The 19,017-nt window shown below is 39.0% G+C and overlaps 2 protein-coding genes across 3 annotated transcripts in view; one reads left to right on the forward strand and one right to left on the reverse strand.

Annotated features, from left to right (window-relative positions):
- Positions 1-292: 292 nt before the first annotated feature.
- tdrd3 (tudor domain containing 3) lies at positions 293-11,860 on the reverse strand. 2 transcript variants are annotated; one of them, XM_074667246.1, is made up of 14 exons: positions 11,638-11,860; positions 10,682-10,766; positions 9,553-9,618; positions 8,798-8,958; positions 7,529-7,670; positions 7,288-7,359; positions 5,032-5,181; positions 4,534-4,686; positions 3,727-3,904; positions 2,945-3,070; positions 1,599-2,554; positions 1,048-1,173; positions 754-887; positions 293-563 (listed from the first exon to the last, which is right to left on the reverse strand). In XM_074667246.1, the coding sequence occupies exons 1-13, from the start codon at positions 11,673-11,675 to the stop codon at positions 771-773; spliced, it is 2,370 nt and encodes a 789-aa protein (XP_074523347.1). In that variant the 5' UTR covers positions 11,676-11,860; the 3' UTR covers positions 293-563; positions 754-770. The 2 variants fall into 2 exon arrangements, with proteins under 2 accessions (XP_074523347.1, XP_074523348.1); XM_074667247.1 differs by lacking the exon at positions 293-563 and having other exon boundaries at positions 783-921.
- A 2,915-nt stretch (positions 11,861-14,775) lies between these two features.
- Positions 14,776-19,017, forward strand: part of LOC141788242 (protein diaphanous homolog 3-like) — a 176,637-nt gene continuing 172,395 nt past the window's right edge. The window contains exon 1 of the mRNA XM_074667124.1: positions 14,776-15,350. Within this exon, the coding sequence (XP_074523225.1) occupies positions 15,237-15,350 (114 nt within the window). The 5' untranslated portion in view covers positions 14,776-15,236. The remainder of the gene's footprint in view (positions 15,351-19,017) is intronic.

The following is a 19,017-nucleotide window of genomic DNA, read 5'->3' on the forward strand; positions in this document are numbered from 1 at the left end:
TCTATTACAGGGTGAAGAGATTGTCTTACCCTTTGGATTTGCTTCACAGAACACGACAAATTAGCTTAAGCTACTTGCTGTGGACTCTTGTGCCTGTGCCTATCTACAAGAGGAGAAATGATAGAGGTGTGCTACAAGACAAGAATTGGCAAATAAGGCAGAGCAGATCTCAGAACACTGCTGCTAGGTGAGTTTAAATTGAATCTATTTACCCACAGTAAAATGACAAAGTCTGATATGTTATGAATTGAAATGATACGTTTATTCATCAGGTTGATTTGTTAAAAATAAAAACACTCTAAAAACAACAAGTCGGCTACATACTATAATTCTTTATTTTTAATGCAAACAAATTTTCACAACATATACAGTCGATATGTTCTTCACAAAAAAATCCACAGGTGCTCATGTCAGTTTTTTCTTTTAATTTTGCATCATGTCCAAGCCCTTTGAAAACTTCTGTTATGTCCTGACAAAGTGGACACTTACAGGTTTGGGAAGCACTCTGGATTGTTGCAGAAAATGAAGAAATCTCTGTCACGAGGGAAGAGGAGCCAAAAACACTAAAGGATGGGGGGGAAGACAAAAAAAGTTTTTACCATGTATATTGATATTTATTTTTAGCTTCAGTAAACTGTAGGTCAAAATGTGAAATAGCTCATAACAAAGAGAACAGAAAGTTTGTGAGTCAAACTTTCACACCTGTCACAGCACATTTGATAGATTGTGGTTATAAACAAAAGCAGTTTTTACCTGTAAACAGACACACATCAATCCCGTGCCCTGGGTGGCTGATAATACTGCTGTGTGGGTCTTGAGCGTCTCGGCTGTCCGTCTCCCCCGCGACGAAACTCTAATGAACTGTCGTAGTAACCGTCATCTTCCTCCTGCCATTGTACATTTGATATGGTTGTGATGTTACTGCAGGTAATCAGATTAGAGGTCATTCATATTTTATAACCTTCCTCAACACAATGAATGACAGTTCAACAATGCACTCCGATTAAAATAATGAAATCAATGACTGATAGATATTTTTTTCCTTACCATAACATCAGCAGGAACAGGTTTAATGTTATGCAGCAGGACTTCTTCACAGTTTCCATAATCGCTGAATACGACCACAGCTGTGGAGCCTGATGAATGAACTGCATCTATTCTGGCGTGGTAGAACTTCAGGCACAAACAGAGAAACAAATAAAACTGTTACAATCTAAATGCAAACATTTTCATGTCAATTACAAAATGAAAAATAAATTGAACACTGTGTTAACTGTAGCAGAGATGGAGCCCCTGTTAGCATTATTTCTGGCATTTTTTTAACATGTTAACGCTCTAACAAAGTTCTTCCTCAGAGGAAAACACAAACATTTTACATTTCTGGCATCACAAAATCACTATCAAAATTACCAATGGTGTGGATTCAATTCATTTTAAATGTAATTTCTTTTGGCCCCAGTCTCCAAAGCGTAATTATTACAGAGCAGTAACTTTATGAGAAATTCTCTAAGTCTTTTATTTTCATTTCAGTTGTTTCTCTGACTTACCATAAAAACAAAGCAAGGTAAAACTATCAGCTATTTCTGGTGATAACATACCTTGCTGTCTTCCCAATACAGTGCCAGGCATGGGTCTCCAGGTTTCCAAGCTCGTTCCACAAAGTGACCTTTCTCTGGCCCTCGAGGACCTTGACCTCGGCCCTGTCCCTGCCTCCTTTTGGGACCTGGATTATTATACATGTTTTTCTTCGGATGCTGCTCCCTGTTAGGGGGACCTGATGCATTTGCCAGTTTGATCGGCCCAGTTCTTTTGTGTTCCAGATCTCCATTTTGAAAATGAGTAGCCTCCCCTGTCATGATTCGAGGATCCTGCGATGACCCCACTTCCTGAGGCATCCCAGAGCTCCCACCCCTATAGTTAAAGTTTTGCGGTCCACTATCTCTCTGTCGGTCAAAGTGGCCTGAGTTGGGCCGCTCACCTTTCCCTGTCCTCCTGCTGTTGTTGGGTTCTTCAATTCTGTCTGTGCGCTTATTATTTCCCCTTCCATCCGGTTCACTACCTGCAGAGTTACTAAGCTTAGGTGTGGGTGCGTTATCTTTTGGCCCTCTCCTGTGAGATGGTCCAGCTGTGTTCCCACCACCACCATCTCCGTTTCTGGACCGCTGGTTGTATGATCCACTTAAATCCATCTGCTGCTGAGCTTCTTTAGAGCGAGTAAAAGTAGTTGGAAAGGATGAGGGAAAGTTCTGCTCGTCCCTCATTTCCTTCCTGTCGGATTGTGACCTGTCGGGTGCGCCTCGTGACCATCGCTCCTGACTCTTCCAGTGCTGGCCTTGAGCTGATGTTTGGGAGGTTGTTGAGTTGGAGAGAGGCTCCTGGCCAGGTTTGGGGAAATCAGTATCCCTGTGGAAGCGCGGTGGTCTGTCGTTCCTTTGTTGCCTATGGTCATTATGAGATGAGTACTTGCTATGAGATGCGTCTTTGGAGTAAAAGTCTGAGTTGGAGAAGTTGGCTCTGCTGTCATTATGTCTCTGGGGAGCCTGGCTCTTTGGCTCTGAGGATAAATGCGGAAAAAACAGTGATGATGGCTGATCAATAACAGGACTGAGCTTGATTTTGTCGAATTATTAAATAAATGAAGCAAATAACCAAGCAGAATCAAATATTAAAATATCTAGCATGTAAAGCACTGCTCATTTTTTAACACTCATTTCAAGCAATTGACATTAATTCTCCCTCATGCACAAGATAGCCAAATAACCATCTGTCTTTATCCAACCATGATTCTGTTCATGTCAAAGCACTGCTCTTAATAAGCATGTTTCATACTGAAAACTGACATAAAACACATACAAACACCACCCTGTAATAACCTTGTTTCTTAAATATACCGAATAAAAGCAAAAACATGTTTTAGGAATGATGTTTTGGCCTCTACACCCACCATCAATTGAGAAAACTCCCATCTTAGATTCCAGAAAGTCAAAGAGAGTGCTTGGTCCAGATGGCCTTCCCCCTGCTCCCTCCTCCTCATCTTCATTCCTGGACCGTCCTCGCCCTCGTCCTCTGGCTGAGTAGAACCAAAAAGTATGATTATATTAGCCTGGATGAGAACAGCTTCATCAAAGCACTTTGATAGTGGATGTCTGTGTGTCTGGATTCACTGTAATTCTGTCTGTGTGTACGTCTTTCAAAACCTGAGTTCCAAAGACTCTAAAAAGTATTTTTGCTCAAAGTGAGAAGTGATGTAGGAGTTCTTACAACTCCTGAAAAAATTGATGGAGTGAGCTCTCTATAAGTAACTCAGATGATCCATGTATGCAGCAAAAGCAAAGACTTTAAAAAGTGTCCCAGTCCCTGCTGATAAATCTTTCAAAATCAGGCAGTAGGTATATTAGTGTGATGAAGAAAGTGAAGAGTTTCTACTGGTGGATTTTCAGTGCTGAAAAAAAGACGATACAATGGCTGCAGGTGAAGTATCAATCTGAAAAACTAGAAGTGTGCTTGGAAAAATAGTCTACAGCAAAGTCTGTATACAACTCACAGCAAATGAAATAAAACAAGCAAAGCTTACACTGTGGACCTTTGTTTGGCTGTTGGCTATTTTCACTCCCCCAATCTCAATCTGACTCTTTAAAAACAAATAACTTTTCCCAGCTCTGGGGTATTTTTTAAAGCCAATGCAGGAGGAAGCTGTAGTTTGTGTGTGTGTGTGTGTGTGTGTACCTCTAGGTGGAGGCTTGTTGGATTCAGCTAACACAGGACCAGGTCTGCTCCCAGTAGAACCAGTCAACAGGCTGTTTAGTGCCACTTCAAGGTTGTTGTTGTTGTCCATAAGGGCCTGCCGAGCAGCCTCTCTGTTAAAGCCCATCTCCATGATGTCTCTGAGGGCTCGTTCGTCCACCTACGTGCAGACCACAATCAGAATTTGAAAACACACAAAGGATACACAAAAGTGTATCATGCTTTTCAACAGTTTAAGAATTATTGCAAGGAAGCATAGATACAAAAAAGACATAATTAACCACACACATATTTCCTTACTTTTTGTGCTAAGATTATATGTCAAATGGGAAGAGGAAAAAAGGTGTACCACCTCTTTAAATATGCCAGACTAGTGCTATACTTCAGTTTTGTTTTAGCTTGGATTAGGGTGCATTCAAGTTTCAAACCATCATTAACATATTCCAAAGCCAACACTGTAATATCCTTTTCAATCCTATTAATGTGCTCAACTAAAAGTTGGCCGACTTCTGCTTGGAAACTGGCGTGTCACTACATAAAAGCTAGATGAATGGACTGCCACTTGATTGGAAAACCTGACCAAGCCTCCAATTCATTTAGATTCCTACAATATCATAATCATTGCCCCATGAAGTCCATGAGCCATGAAATAAGACTCTAATCCAGCCCAAAGAAAGAACACAGAACAAGTTCCAACCTTTAAATTGCTTTGTTACAGTGAATGGAGGCTGCAGTAATGAGAGGTCAAAGTCATAACTAACTCTGTTTGGACCAAGTTTGTCTACTCACCAGCTCTCGATAGTTTCCGTCTTGTCTGCTCTCAGGTCTGTCGGGCCTGTCTTCTCGTCTCCTCTGCTGGTATGAGTCTCGACTCCGGGTGGAGGAAGCAGTGTTGGATAAATTACTCCCTGCATTTCCTCCACCACCGAATGTGCGGGGACCCTAACAAGGCAGGAGAACTTGAAGATCAATAAAGCTGCACATCATGACAAAACAAATCCAACACAAGGAAGAGAACTGTGTGGTTTGTGATGTTAAAGGATTTTTTGATGAGTTACTTGAATATTAAGGGAAAATAAAGCTTATAAATGTCAGTGGGGTTGACTTATTTCGTATGCAGAAAAAAAAAGTGAATTTAGGAATGTGAATCAACAAGAGAGAACTCAAACTTAGGTAAAAAAAAAAGGCTAAAAGTAGCTCTCCAAAGCTAAATTTTTGCATTGGCTCATCAAAATAGTAAAGTGGCAACTGCAGGATGTAGCACACTGATAATAAGGGTTTATATACCTCTTTGGTCTTGGCCACTTCAGCAATAGCTGCAGTCCGCTGCTTCTCAAACTCATCATTCTCGTCAGGACTTTTGATCACGTTGTGAGTCTGCAGGGTCTTCCTCTGGTCGAGATCTCTGCTGTCTACTTCATCCCTCCTTGCACACTTCTACAGGGAGCAAATTGAGAGAGAATATGTTATCAAAGATCCTCATCAATCATGTATAGTTCCTTTAGAAAAGAATCAATACACCTGACAGCTTCCACAATTTTTTGGAATGATATTAGGTTCAGGACAGAGTAACCTACAGTGTTTAAAATATACTCTGAGTTTTCATTGAAGCACCCCAAAGTAGCACAAATCCTATTGCTGCCAGCAAGTTCTTGCTCATTTGGGAACTGTTGAACCAATGCGGGGAGCTGCATCCTGCAGCTTTATCAAGACTGTAGGAAAGTAGAGATAACAGTAAATGACTGGATCATCCGTCTTTGCCTATGAGTAGATTCTGGCTTGGTATGTAACCAGTCCAATTCAAAGTCAAGGATGGTGCATTTACATAAAAGGAAAGTGGCTGTTGTTAAATTATGGAGGAGATAGAGTTTTTATTCAAATTAATAATTAGAAGTAATCAGGTCTGATTCATGTGCAAGTCACAAGTCTGATTATTTTACCATCAAAAGCCAAGAAAATAAAGCTAATTTGCAATAAGCTTATGATGTTTTCAATTAATTGATTCAGATAATACCCCAGCCATTAGATACAAATGAAATGCCAGTGCGTCAGTCTTCATTAATATATGCATCCATGAGATTGATTCTGACCATATCTGTGTTGCACAGCTGCTTTATGCTGTATGAAAAGCTTCTTCCTCACTTCATTAAACCCCTGTAGTCATCCGACAGCAGAGGGACAGATATGTTCATAAATCTGCAGCCTCTGCTTTGAGAGGTGCCAAGCTAGAGAGCAGTGCCATCACGCATGACTGTCCACCATGTTTACCTGCATTTAATCACCTGCACATGACAGCAGGCTGCTATGGAAGAACCACACACACCTCGAGACAGATCAGATAGTAGCAGTCCATCCATTCTTGGGTTCACTGCATTCTTCTTCCAATTTTACAGAACAATTTCCGTGGTTCAGCTTTTTATTTATTTTTTTAATTAATGATGCTAAAAACAGCAGCTGCATTCCACTAAAGGTAAATATATAATGTAATGTAATTCATTGTGCAAATTTATGACTGGCACAGCCTTCAATAAATGCTCTTTTAATGATGTAATTACAGATTTGTGAATTAGCCAGGCTAATCAATGCAATAGCAAACTGATGTTAGGGGACCAGAGCTGATGTAGCCCAAACATATCTGAGTGCTTATCTAAATATGACCCAAACTTACATGCTGTTTTCTGTCATTCGTGTAAAGTGTAGGCGTCGCAAAACGTGCCACATGTGAAAATGTTGCAGACTTGAGGCATGTGGCAAAGAACTCTCTTGTGTGATGAGATGAGAGAATAAGTTACAGTCTGGGGGGTGAAATAAAATGTCACAATGTGACAGTCTGGTGAAAACCTCCCAACTCATCTCCATTTTAAAACACTGCTGTGAAGTGCTGCAGTGACAGCTCCACACAGTGAAAATGCCTCTGAATAACTTAAGAGTTGAAGGAGCTGACTGATTAACAATAAAGAGCAAATCATCAGGATAATTTTCTTCTGAGTGTAAATTACCACAGAACAGTGTGATGTTTGTATGTTACTGCCGTGCGATGACACACTAGCTGCTTCGGTGACCCAGCATTACAAGGAAATCTAGAGAATGCTGAATGATAATTCCCAAGTGCTCCTTATCAAACTTTACAAAGCCTGAGCAAATCTGGAATGAAGACTGAGTGAAAAATCCCAAAATCCATGTGTCAAGCTGATACAGCTGTATCCTAGGCTGAAGCTATGACCCTTATAAGTAAGCATTGACTCGGGCTCATGGAGTTTACTATGAGACATGTCTGAGTTTGATTTTATATGTGAGGTGGTAATGTGCAAACCTCCCAAACATGAACAAGTTAATTCTTCATTAATTCATGAAACTGTCTGAAGACATGCAGCTCAAAAATTAGTGGAAACCCCTGACTTAACCACTGCTGAGATCATTTACCTGGGATGTGTGCTTCCTAATTGTGGTATTTTGGTTACTTTTCTATTTTATTTTCCTATTCAGAGTTTTTTTTCCACAGTCAACACATTTTTTCTCCAGTGTTGTCATTTTGATCCTCACCTGACCAAATGGCACAAAGGGAGGAGGTCCACCTTCTGCTCCAATGTTACTCCTGCTGTGTTTGGCCAGACTCTGCAGGTAGTATGGAAAAAAGGGGAGAACATTCTCAACAACTGAGAAAAAATGCCGCAATGCCAGCCTGATGGTGGCCTTCAATGCAAATTTAAAATGATTGCTGACAAATGAATCCCATATTTCTTGGCAAAAGTGGCTGAGTCACCACAATTAAAATCAAGCTCACCCTTTGTAGTTCCCATTTCTCCACCATGTGATCCACCTCGCCTCCAAGGACAGAGATTTTTGAGTCATCGAGCAGCAAAAGACCATTTTTAACCTGGACTGTGCCAAGGAGTTTTACCTTTGTTCCAGGGGGAGTATTAAGACTGAAAAAAAACAGGAAACAAGAACACAATTCAAACACAAAAATGTGTACTAAATGATGCTCAAATGTTAAAACATAATTCACATTTAAAGAACTAATTGATGTATGCAGAGTAATACAATATACTGCCTTATCCATATCACTTTATAAATGACATGGAGCAGTGCCAGGGGAAGGGTGATGAGGCTAGGAGAGACTATCAATAATCCCAGCTGCTCACCCGTCCTCATGGTAAATTAAAAGCCCCTCTATCTCATCAGGCCTGATAAGGCCTCTGCCTCTCTCATTAAAAAAGCACTGGGACTTAGAGGGATTTCCAGCTACTGATGCCGGATGCCAAAGCAACAATTAGGGATTTCACTCCAAACCTCTGGGATGGACGCTGTTCTCATGATAGAAGCCAGCACAAAACGAGGCACTGTCTATCCCTGATTCAATCACATACACAAAATCCTACATACACACCATTCACCCTCTGATTTATGTTGCTCATAATGCTTAATTGTCACCCTGCTGTATCACTGTCTCACACACTCTGAACAGTCCTGTAATCCATCCCATCCGTCTTTGACACTCACTTATGGCCTCACGCACACTTAAGCGGACACTTTCATTAGGCACACTAACCACTGGTGTTGGTGGCCTGTGTGTGTGTGTGTGTGTGTGTGTGTGTGTGTGTGTGTGTGTGTGTGTGTGTGTGTGTGTGTGTGTGTGTGTGTGTGCCGCTCATAAAGAGGGGATTTGTTCTGTTCTCTTCTCCCTCCCATCAGGAAGTCAAGGCCCACATTCTGGCCACTCCACCTGTACAGACTTGCTAGTCACCATGGCAGCCATCACCAAGGCCACCGTTGCTGGGATGGAGATGTAATTAAGGCTGGATATTGTTAGATGACTGCCGCCGCATGGAAAATGCAGATAAAGGGAAAATTGAGACATGTGCTGGGGTGAGAGTGTTGACAGGGGGATAAAGACAATAAAAACAATAAAACAAGAACCTAGCTTCATGACACCCTTCTTAAAACAAATGCTTTACATTTATCTTTCAGAAATATTGTTCCTCAATAAATTATAACCTGTAGAACAGATACTAAACTACCATATTTCTCAAGTCAACAAAACTGCAGGTACCTGATCTTGGACAGGTGTTTAAACTCAAATCCAACACAGGTGGTATGTCCATCTGTCATTTGAAGTCGCAGCATTCGTGGTGCACCCTGGGACTCCTCGTTGTCTTTAGGAGCTGAGATGTTCCTCACCTTCTGCACTTGGAGAACACATGGTCCCTCCAACTGGCCGTGCACAAGAGAAAACAAAGGAATGAGAAGGCAAATCAGCAGCATGTGGGCGAGGATTTGCAAAAGCATATACAAGCAAGAACTGCAGTTCTGTGAGGTAGAATGGTTACACAAAATAATTTTCCAAACCATTTACAAACAATTCCTCTTAATCACATCTTCATTTCATGAGTTTTAATAATTCCTTTAAATTGCATCACTTCTTTTAATCATAGGTTTGTTATGCACACTCCGTGTACATTTCACAAGACCAAGTGTAAGCCCTGGAGGCCATGAGAGTGTGTATCTTCCTGACCCTGAGAGGAGCATAGTCAAATATCTCTCTGAATACCATCTAACATGGATTTGAAGTGTTCTTTAAATCATACTTGGAATGTTAGTGATGTTCCTGTTTTAAAGATGAGGCAGCTGGTTTTAGTGGACTTGATTTTCAGTGTGTTGGGGCCATCTAGTGGCACTCATGGAAACTACACTTTGGCCTGTACAGGCATTGAGCAACATGAAACAAATATTCTAAAAGCATTATTGTTCACTAAGTTTTGGGGTTTTGGACTACAATTGCTGCAAAAAGATGCCTCTTTCACTTACCTTCTCAGTCCTTCCACTATTGATATCAGGTGGTAAAAACTTTCTTCCAATAGGCCTGAGGTCGCTCTGAAATAAAGCATATGTTTTTAGGTATAGTTTTCATGATATTACTACACATTCAAGTAATATTGCCGCATTTTTATCCCTTCAGAGACACATAACATTTAATTTTTATACCACATTTCAGATACCTGCCAGATTTCTACTGAAATAAGAGTTCACAGTGCGAAAACAGCCACTCATCGATCCATGTATAATACTGTAAATATACCCCTCATGTCCTCCACAAGTAAACATAATCACACTATAATTATTTTGCAGCATTGCATCAAGCCTCCTATCAGGCTCTAGCAAGCAAAAGTGTTTCTGTTGTTGAATTAGAGTGATGACTGCAGCTTTTAATTATACCACTTAAGTTGAATTCCAATATTTATTTTCAGGGCCCTGCAAACTCCAACCAAAAGCTACTGCTTGACCTAGTACTATCGCAATCGCAATCGCAATGTCAGCACATGCAATTCAGATTTTTCTCCATGATAACCAAGCAAGTCTGTAGACTCATCATGACACAACTTTTTTTTTATTAAATCGCAAGCACAATCGCAATCGCAATATTGTCCACCTAATCGCAAATCGCACCTTTTCCCCAAATCGTGCAGCACTACCTAGTACACAATCAAAATTCAAATAATAACCTGACATATTTTGATTTCTCCAGCCCAACTCATGCAGCATAATTCAAGAAAATTCCAGTAAATTAATACAAGCCTAAGAGCAGCTGCACAGTGTTGTCTTACTATTCAGAAATATGAAGAGCTTCTCCCAAGGTGCACATAACTGAAGTCTACTGTAAAGTGCAAGATAATCCTTTAGCAGTACTAACATGAGATGGAGAGAGCCACTGCCAGGTCTGCCAAAAGTGAGATACACTTACAAACAAATGAATAAGCAACTGGCTATTACATATTCATGTTATACAAGTATTAATAGAATTACATCTGTACACACCTGGGAAGTAATAGTTATTCAGAGCAGTAGTTTTCAGTAAAATGTGTCTACGTAAATATGCAAACACGTTTTTCTGTTACATTGAACATATGCAAAACTTGATTAGAAGATTTTAACTTACATCGAGTGCAATACGAATAATGTCAGTATGTGTAATTTTCTCTGCAGATCCTTTCAGCTCTGCTATTCCTTCATCAGTGAGGTACCTGAGGAATGATAGACAACATGAAGCATGTCCAGATTACTTTAGATTCAACATTGGCATGCATAATATACAAACATTATTTCAAGGAACTGTTAAATTTCTGGGAATGAAGTACAAAAAAAAAGAAAATCAGAACTTTTTTGTCAAAACCACCAAGAAAAAAAAATCTTAACATCAGCTCCCAAAACTGAATAATGTGTAATTTATGAATTATTTCCAAACAAGACACAAAAGAAAGGCTTGAGCATCTTCAGTGGGACTAAATCAGGTGTAAGATAACTGGATAACGTCAGAAGCGTCATTTTTATCACTCTGGTTAAAAAACGCTAATTGTAAATTAACATAACTGATTTAGCAGTGTTTCAGTGGGGATAATCTCATTTATACGTGGTCATATATAGATCTTAGTAAAATAATGATTGGTTTTCACGGCATTCTACAACTTTTATTAGATGCTGTACATCAATGATAACGTGGGACGCAGGGTGGATCAGAATATAAAATAAATGCTAACTTGTGCCACACAGCATGTGTTCGAGCCACAACATTGCTCCCACCTCTCAGTAAACGGTACCGAAACTGAACTGTTCACAGTAACAGCGTAATGTTGATGAGATGCTAACGGCAGCTGTGTTCATGCTAGCTGACCTTACTTAATCTTACTCCTGTCTGTATAATCAGCGTTAGTTTAACTTCAATCAGACCAGTGACGCTATCATTATTTACGTTGTTTAAGGACACACTAGGGGACATAATAAACTTCGCAATACCTCAGAACTCTCGTATTAAGTCATTGCCAATGATAAGCTAATGTTGTGAGCTAAACCCAATCTGTCATATCAGTGAGCTAACTTAGCCACCACGCTACCTACCAGCCCTCTTTGCTCAGGGAATCTGCCAAATCGGTCATTCTCGTCCAAATGTAGATGTGTGAAAGACGGTACCAACTGGTTCAAAGTGGGGGCATTTGGATAACGACTATCTTATTTGGCAATGCATATTATTCTCTTAACAATGATAAAGCTCGCTGATGTGAGTATTCAACGACTTTGCGTAGCATACGTCATCAACGGAATTGCGTGCCTTCAGTATGGAGTGCCGAGAGGGTAAAAAGTCTTCTTGTAATTCATTTTCGCATTTGCTGTTTCATTTCAGAATATTGTGATTTAGTAAAATACTGCACCCAAACGACTGCCAGGGCTGAGGTACAGTTTGTCCTTGCAGGATGAACACATTCATAGAAAATGCCAAAATGGCATAACGGATAATGCCTTGGTTTTGTTTAGGATGACACGTAGACAAAGTAAATAGCTACAATGGTCATCTGCTTAACGTGATACAAAACTTTGAGGTTATAAATTATTCACATTAGCAGGATTGCAAAATAAATGCAAAAAACACAAAGCATAATCATCAAATGATAATAAAAGCCCAATCATTACAGGATTTAAATTATGAAGTACTTGATGGGCTTTATGATGAGCATCAGTCAACACTGTCAACTGTATCAGAATTGAGTCCCAGATGGTGAAACAACAAAGGTTTAGGAGTGATACAATTTCAACCAAATGCCCCAAGATGGCAGTATGTGTACACTTCTGACATTATAACAGGCGTTATTATGGAGACATTTCATATAATTCAAGCCATTATATACTATAATGCACCATAAAACAGGCCCATACAAAAGTGAAGCTGATAAATTTATATATATATTGGATAATAATTTTCATTTATCAGACTGTATAAGTTTCACTGTTATTCTTTACTCTGTTCTTTTACCCTATATGCTTTGTGACATCCCAACTCCATTCTAATCTCACACAAATTTGATACCAGATAAAAATGTAAATTGCATAACCCTACTATTTCAACATAAAAGTAGATGCATGATATACATGCTTAAATAACAAAGTCATACACGCACATATCTGGTTTTTTTTTTTTTTTGGTCAATAGTCAAGGTAACATTTAGCAAAATAAGTCTATAAATTATTATTTTTAAATTGTCTCTGTAGAGGCGCACTATTAACACTGAGTACAAATAATAATTAGACTCCAATGTTGAAAAAAACAACAGCATCCACCTGAATTCTCTCTTTAAAGTCTTTTTAAATGTCATTGTTAATACAGGAACATTTGAATTCCCATTATGCTGCCTTTCAGGTTTTGACTGTGTATCCCTGTGGTAATGCTTTGACTGATTTTCAAGGGAGACTGTTTTTCATTGTCTGAGAGGATTAGTATGGCACAAGGCTTTTATTTGGCTTGATGACAAGTTTTTATACAAAGCTGGGGGGCATGCAGAAGGCATTCATAAAATAAAGGTCTTCAGAGATAACAAGATTTCAAGAGGAAAGAGAAAAATAATGTAATTTCCTAAGTTGAGATGCAATTGTGAAGCTTTACAAGGAAGTTCTGCCTGTAAAAAATAGTAAAAATCAAACAATACAAAATCAAAATTAAATAAAGCATGGAATATATTTTATGGCAATTCACATGCTGTTGGCAGTGCTTATATATATATATATATATATATATATATATATATATATATATATATATATATATATATATATATATATATATATATATATATATATATATATATATATATATGCGTTATAATTGAGGTTTATAGAATCATTTCTCCATTAGGTAAAGACTATTGTTGAAAGGTAAAGCTGACAAGCAGTTCCTGCTTTAGTTCTTGAACTTATGACCCTTTGCTTGTTGCCTGTCACCAAGCCTACTGTTGATTTCTTTTTGGCAGCAAGCATATCAAACAAAAACACAACTAACTGTTGTTAAAGCTGTCAGTCAGTTACACATGTCCAATTATCATTTGACATGTGTACCCTGGTTCTAGGAGGGATTGGCATGCTCCCAGTGTTCTAAAAGCACAAAGGCCATGGAAGGTTGGTACTACTTTCGGCTTTTTATCCTATCATTGGGTTACGTAAACTTCATTGTCCTCAAGTGGAACAACAACATCAACCCTAAATCAGGTTACAGCATCCACCAAGTGAAATTGCACTGAGATAACGTCCTTGCTTTGTCAATGTAAAGTGCCAAGCTGGTTGGCTGTACATTGAAGAACTCTTTAGTAAATTTTGGATGCACATCTTTTTTGGGGGGCATATCAGGTGATGAGGAGAGCACATCAGAGGGATCTCACCAACGTTTCTTCTTGTTGCATCACATCAAGTCATTGGTGTTTTCTTCATTCAAGGTGTTTGAGATTTATATTATTGCTCTACCTTTTCAATTGGCAAACAAAGCTAAAAACCAACAGCGAAACACTTTCAGTATGAAAGACGGATTAAAAAGGGGATAGCAAATTGTGTTTTATTAAACTATGAAATCCTGAATGGGAGGAAATGAGTTTTGTTTTTTGAGATTTGTCAGGATCACATAGGCAAATAATCTCCTGGAGTGTACAGATTATCATATGCATATTTTGACAAGGAATTAATTCCAACACTGACCTATAATAAAACGCTTATCCAACGACACTTTATTTTACCTGTGTGAAACTGTATGACTAACATGACTCTGCCCATTAGGGAGATATAATCTTACCTAGTTACCTGGGTTTGTATCTTAAGGTACAATGTACTTTCTTTTCTTTCAAGTGTACTTTTTATTTTAAGATTTTGATCATACGTTTTTGAAATGCTCGAGCTTCAAAAAACCGTTCATTCACTGTAATTTGAGAAAGAGAGCGTTTCTTCTTTTCACCTTGAATCATTGGCCATTTACATGGCCAACCCGAAACTTCTTCTTAACCTAAGGAAGAGCCAAAAATCAATAGTGCCCACGGGACACCCGGGCTTGAGAAAACGAACACGCATGAGTTGAAATTGCGCTGAGCGACAGCTTTCTGTGGCCAATCCAATGCATCTTCGACTGTAAACAGTGGAGGATCTCCCAATGAGAATTCAATGCCCGTGGTTTTGTGGCTACGATTGGTCGGATTAAACATGCGGAACTGACATCGTCACTGCGCGGGTCTGTCAAAAAAATCAACCGCATAAATTTATCGTGCGAAGGCTTCATGTACTACTGGAAATTACATTTCAGTTCATGAACAACAACTGGATGATATTTACCTGTTAGGAGAACTCTTGAATTGTGCCCAGCATTTCGTCTGTCACCGGAAACCGAAGCGTTACGTGACAGTTCATAAATTGGATTACGCTAAGTAGAGCCAACAGTGAATGATAGTTTAGCAAACTTGCTAGCTAGCAAAACCGTCTGTTGAGGTTGGAGACCGGAAAAGTACGTTTGCAAATCTGTTTTCATGCGTTTACCAGCATTAGCTGTCTGAGAAATATTCGACATTGAAGGTGATGTCAGTATATCACGTTAGATAATTCCGCTCGTGTCTTCATTGGGTGTGTGCCTACTATTCATACATTGCAAGATTAACATCGTTAGCTCGTGTAACGTAATTAGAGTCAACAACAACATGGATAGTTACAGTCAGCGGTTTGAATCCACCACCGGACGAGACAGCAAACCTCAAAAGAAGAAGGGTCTAGGCACGTCAAGTTATGACGACGGAGACCGCAAGCCAAAGTTTGTAAGTATGACACTGCAATCTGTCAAAAATAAGCTGTGTGGTACATGAGACACTCGATGACTGTGCTACAGGGGAGTGATTCAAGATAGGTTCTGTGTATTAACAGCATACAGCTGACATACAAACACAGAAAATACACCAGTTTTCTTATTGCAACTGTGTTAATGCATAAGCCACCTCAAAAATGATTAGTGGAACTATATCCATATATTTTGTTTACTGAATGATTAGATAATTTTGTGATGATGTACTGAACAAATCAACAAGCTGTGGTGACTCAGACTATGACATACCATCTGACATACCATGCCTACAGTAATGAGGTTATGCTGGACCATTATTGTTTGAAATCTGATTTGGCAGAGTTTTGACCACCTGACCTTAAGTCAAAATCTTGAAAATTAACTGGAGTTGACACATGGCTTGATAGGAAAACAGAGAAAAAGGTGTTAATGCATGTCTACAAAAGGTGCTTGTAATTACCTCTATTTGACTTAGTAAGGCTGTTTTGAAACTGGCTTTTCAGACTTATCACACCTTTAAAAACAGCCACAGTGGTACAGTACTGTCAGTGGTATGTTCAGGCTACATTTTGTACTTTCTCCACACATTTTGAAACCTTTAAATGCTTCTGCAGAATCTCCCCAACTCTAAGAAAGACTCATACACATGTGCGAGCTTTGTATGTTTGTGTTTTCTTTTTAAAAACAACCTTGACTGTTTGTTTGCTTGCAAGAGGGAAATCAAAAGGTTATAATTAGCACAGGGGTTTAGCCCTTAACCTAATCCATGAGCTTTCAACAAAGCAACCAACATTCTGTCTGCCTATTTGCGTGCTGATTTCTTCTTCTATAAATAAAGAAATGTGTTCTTACCAAGTCAAACATTTCCAGCATAATTGTTCTAGCTAAAGTTCTCATTTTTAATGCACTCAGGTGTCTGCAGATAACACGATTACACACACACACACACACACACACACACACACACACACACACACACACACACACACACACACACACACACACACACACACACACACAAACATCCTCTTCTCAGACAGGAGACGTGTGTGACACAGATCTTCTTAAGGAACACTCAACCTGCATTTAACCCCATTCTTATGGGAGGGCTTGTACAGGTTAAGTCCCTGTCTGCCTTTCAAATAGTCCACTGCAGGGTAAAGTTCAAGGCAGGAGTAGTTCTTAGATCAAGACTGGATCCCTTTTCTCCCATGAGCTGTTGTCTTGATGTCCAATATTTAAGAGGAACACTTTCCACTTGCTAAGATGAGTGTTCAGTTCCATGTTGCATTGTTACGCAGTGTTTGTCTGAAAGGAGATGAAACACAAACAGATTATGCAAACAGACAAGAAAAACTGATGTTAAAGTGTAATTATTTCCTCTTTAGAACAGAGTTGTCTTCATGTTTGCAGATGCTTGGCAGCCTGACTAGAATCTTGTGAAAAATCCAACAAATTAATCACCTGAAAAAAAAATAGCATTTATTAAAGAAGGAAAATAGTGAGTTTGTCAATTGATGACACAAGATGACATGTATGAGTCAGGGTTGTTTTTCAATAAAACAACCAGCACTAAATTAAAGAGGCTGGATGTGAGGTTTTTGGAGGAATGTTTGATTAGCTCTGACTTACTGGTTGAGAATCCTTGGCATTTCAGATATCTGTTCAAACGGCAACAAGTCCAAGCGTTGGTCCAGCGTACTCTGTCTGCTGTTAACAGAGAAGCAAAGAAAATTTCAGATTGGCTTGACCTTGGATTATAGAAAAAAGTTAAGTTTTTAATTTATTTTTTGGGAGTGTTTGACAAGCACTTACAGGTGGAAAATGTCTGTGCATTTGTTATGGAGGTTTCTCAGTTGCTATCAAGGAGCTGTTGTATGGAACCTGAAAAAGGAAGATTAAAAATTGGCAAAGACTATCCCTTTCTATAAGTACAAACTTAGGATGCATTACATCCCTTGTATGACTTCCTATTGAGCATGAAAGCTAGAAAATATGTGAAAATATGTTTGAGATGGGCACTTACATTAGTAAATACTGCAATCACAATATGATGTGCAGTTTTATAAATAGTCATGAAGTAAGTATAGTTGTGATAGCGGCTATGTCCAGGGATGTACCAATCCAAACTGGTATCAGATTATGTTAGGCAACTTGCAATATGTGCACGTTTGACTCCTCATATTTCTACTGCTGAGGTTTACAGTTAAACTGTTTCCCCCTTGTTTTTGGAGAGGAACTCATCACACATTTATAACCCCATAAAATAACACTAAACTTGGTTTGAATTTATTTATTTTTTCTGTTTTTGTTTACAGAATTAGAATAGCCCATAGTTGCCAAAACAAAATCCTCAGTCCTGTCCTCCTATGAAGCAACAGAGAATGTTGAATTTATACTAGTACTGGATTGGTATCAAGACTTAAAAAGTTGTATGAGTGCATTTTGTTTTACATAGCAGTGTTTAAGTTGTGGAATTCTCATCTGAATCTTTAATGTTATTCTCTAAAATGTACTGGCAACCAAATGTTGTCACTGTTCTCTCCATCATTAGCTTACCTTGCCATCAAATTGACCCTAACAAACTAAAGGTGAGCTGATGACTACCTGTGTGGTGTGCTAGGCAACTGCATGGTAAACGTGTTTTTCTACTCTGTGTAGGGGTGGGTGATTTGGCCCAAAATTTATATCACAGTATTTTTCTTTCATATTGAGATAACAGTATTATATTGCGGTTTTCCCACATGTAAAAAGGTGAAGTCTTTTCAAAACATGATTCTGACTCTGTTCTGTGTTATAAGTGTACACATCCTACCTAGCAGGTGGAAAAATTCTAATACTGTAATAGAAAAAGGCCTTTGCCCACAATGTGCTTTTGGAAGAGGAACTTGTCCCATAAAACTTGTCACTTAAAGTGCTCTGTACTGGTGAGCAAACTCGGTCTGAGGAATGAAGAATATTAACAGAAAAAAAAAACCTTTTGCATGTTATTTAAAAAGGTTGAGCCATTAACTAATAACATTTTGGAAGCCAATAAATTTGTAAAAATTAACATTGCTGGTTTTTCGTTCCATGAGTTTTCCTGTGTGTTTTCTGAAGCCTGTAAGGTTGTCTAATGAGGCACTAAAGATTTCTGAGCTTTTATTTCTCAAAACACTGCTGCTGTAAAACAGACTGCTGTGGCACGAGACAGAACAATTCACTGACATGATTTTGTCCACTGCCATCATGTTTTCCAGGCAACAAACAGACTTATCAGAGATACTGACAGATTGTTGGCAATGATTTTGACTGAAGAATAGAGGGCGACAGTTCAGACACAGAGCCTGAACTATGACCAAAAAAGCCCAAAAACTTTTCAGGCAGTTGCTCGGTCTACAGCTCTATCAATCCAAGGTAGGATTCCTGAATCATTTACTGCTGTTTTAAGATATTCATCATTGAGACCCACAAGGAGTAAAAGCAATAGCCTGCTACAGCTTGTCTACTTGTTTATTACTCAAAAAAGTGAAAACAAACTTAAAGCAAACCAGCACAACGCTTGTTGTCCCTTTCCCATCAGCAAAAACACCCGCTGACATGACTGTGGACACTCTGTCCGGACGCACCGGAGCAGGCTGACTGTTTATGCCTCAACTCCGTCA

This window comes from Halichoeres trimaculatus, unplaced genomic scaffold (genome assembly GCF_033239565.1).
Source record: "Halichoeres trimaculatus isolate MK-OKI-2021-1 unplaced genomic scaffold, fHalTri1.1 fHalTri1_scaffold_3, whole genome shotgun sequence".
In the NCBI taxonomy this organism is placed as follows: Eukaryota; Metazoa; Chordata; class Actinopteri; order Labriformes; family Labridae; genus Halichoeres; species Halichoeres trimaculatus.

Coding starts and splice junctions, on each gene's coding strand:
- tdrd3 (XM_074667246.1), bottom strand. CDS start 11,675: ATGACCGATTTGGCAGATTCCCTGAGCAAAGAGGGCTG. Junction 4,687..5,031: donor AAGTGGCCAAGACCAAAGAG/GTATATAAACCC, acceptor CTGCCTTGTTAG/GGTCCCCGCACATTCGGTGG. Junction 888..1,047: donor CTGTTCCTGCTGATGTTATG/GTAAGGAAAAAA, acceptor GTACAATGGCAG/GAGGAAGATGACGGTTACTA.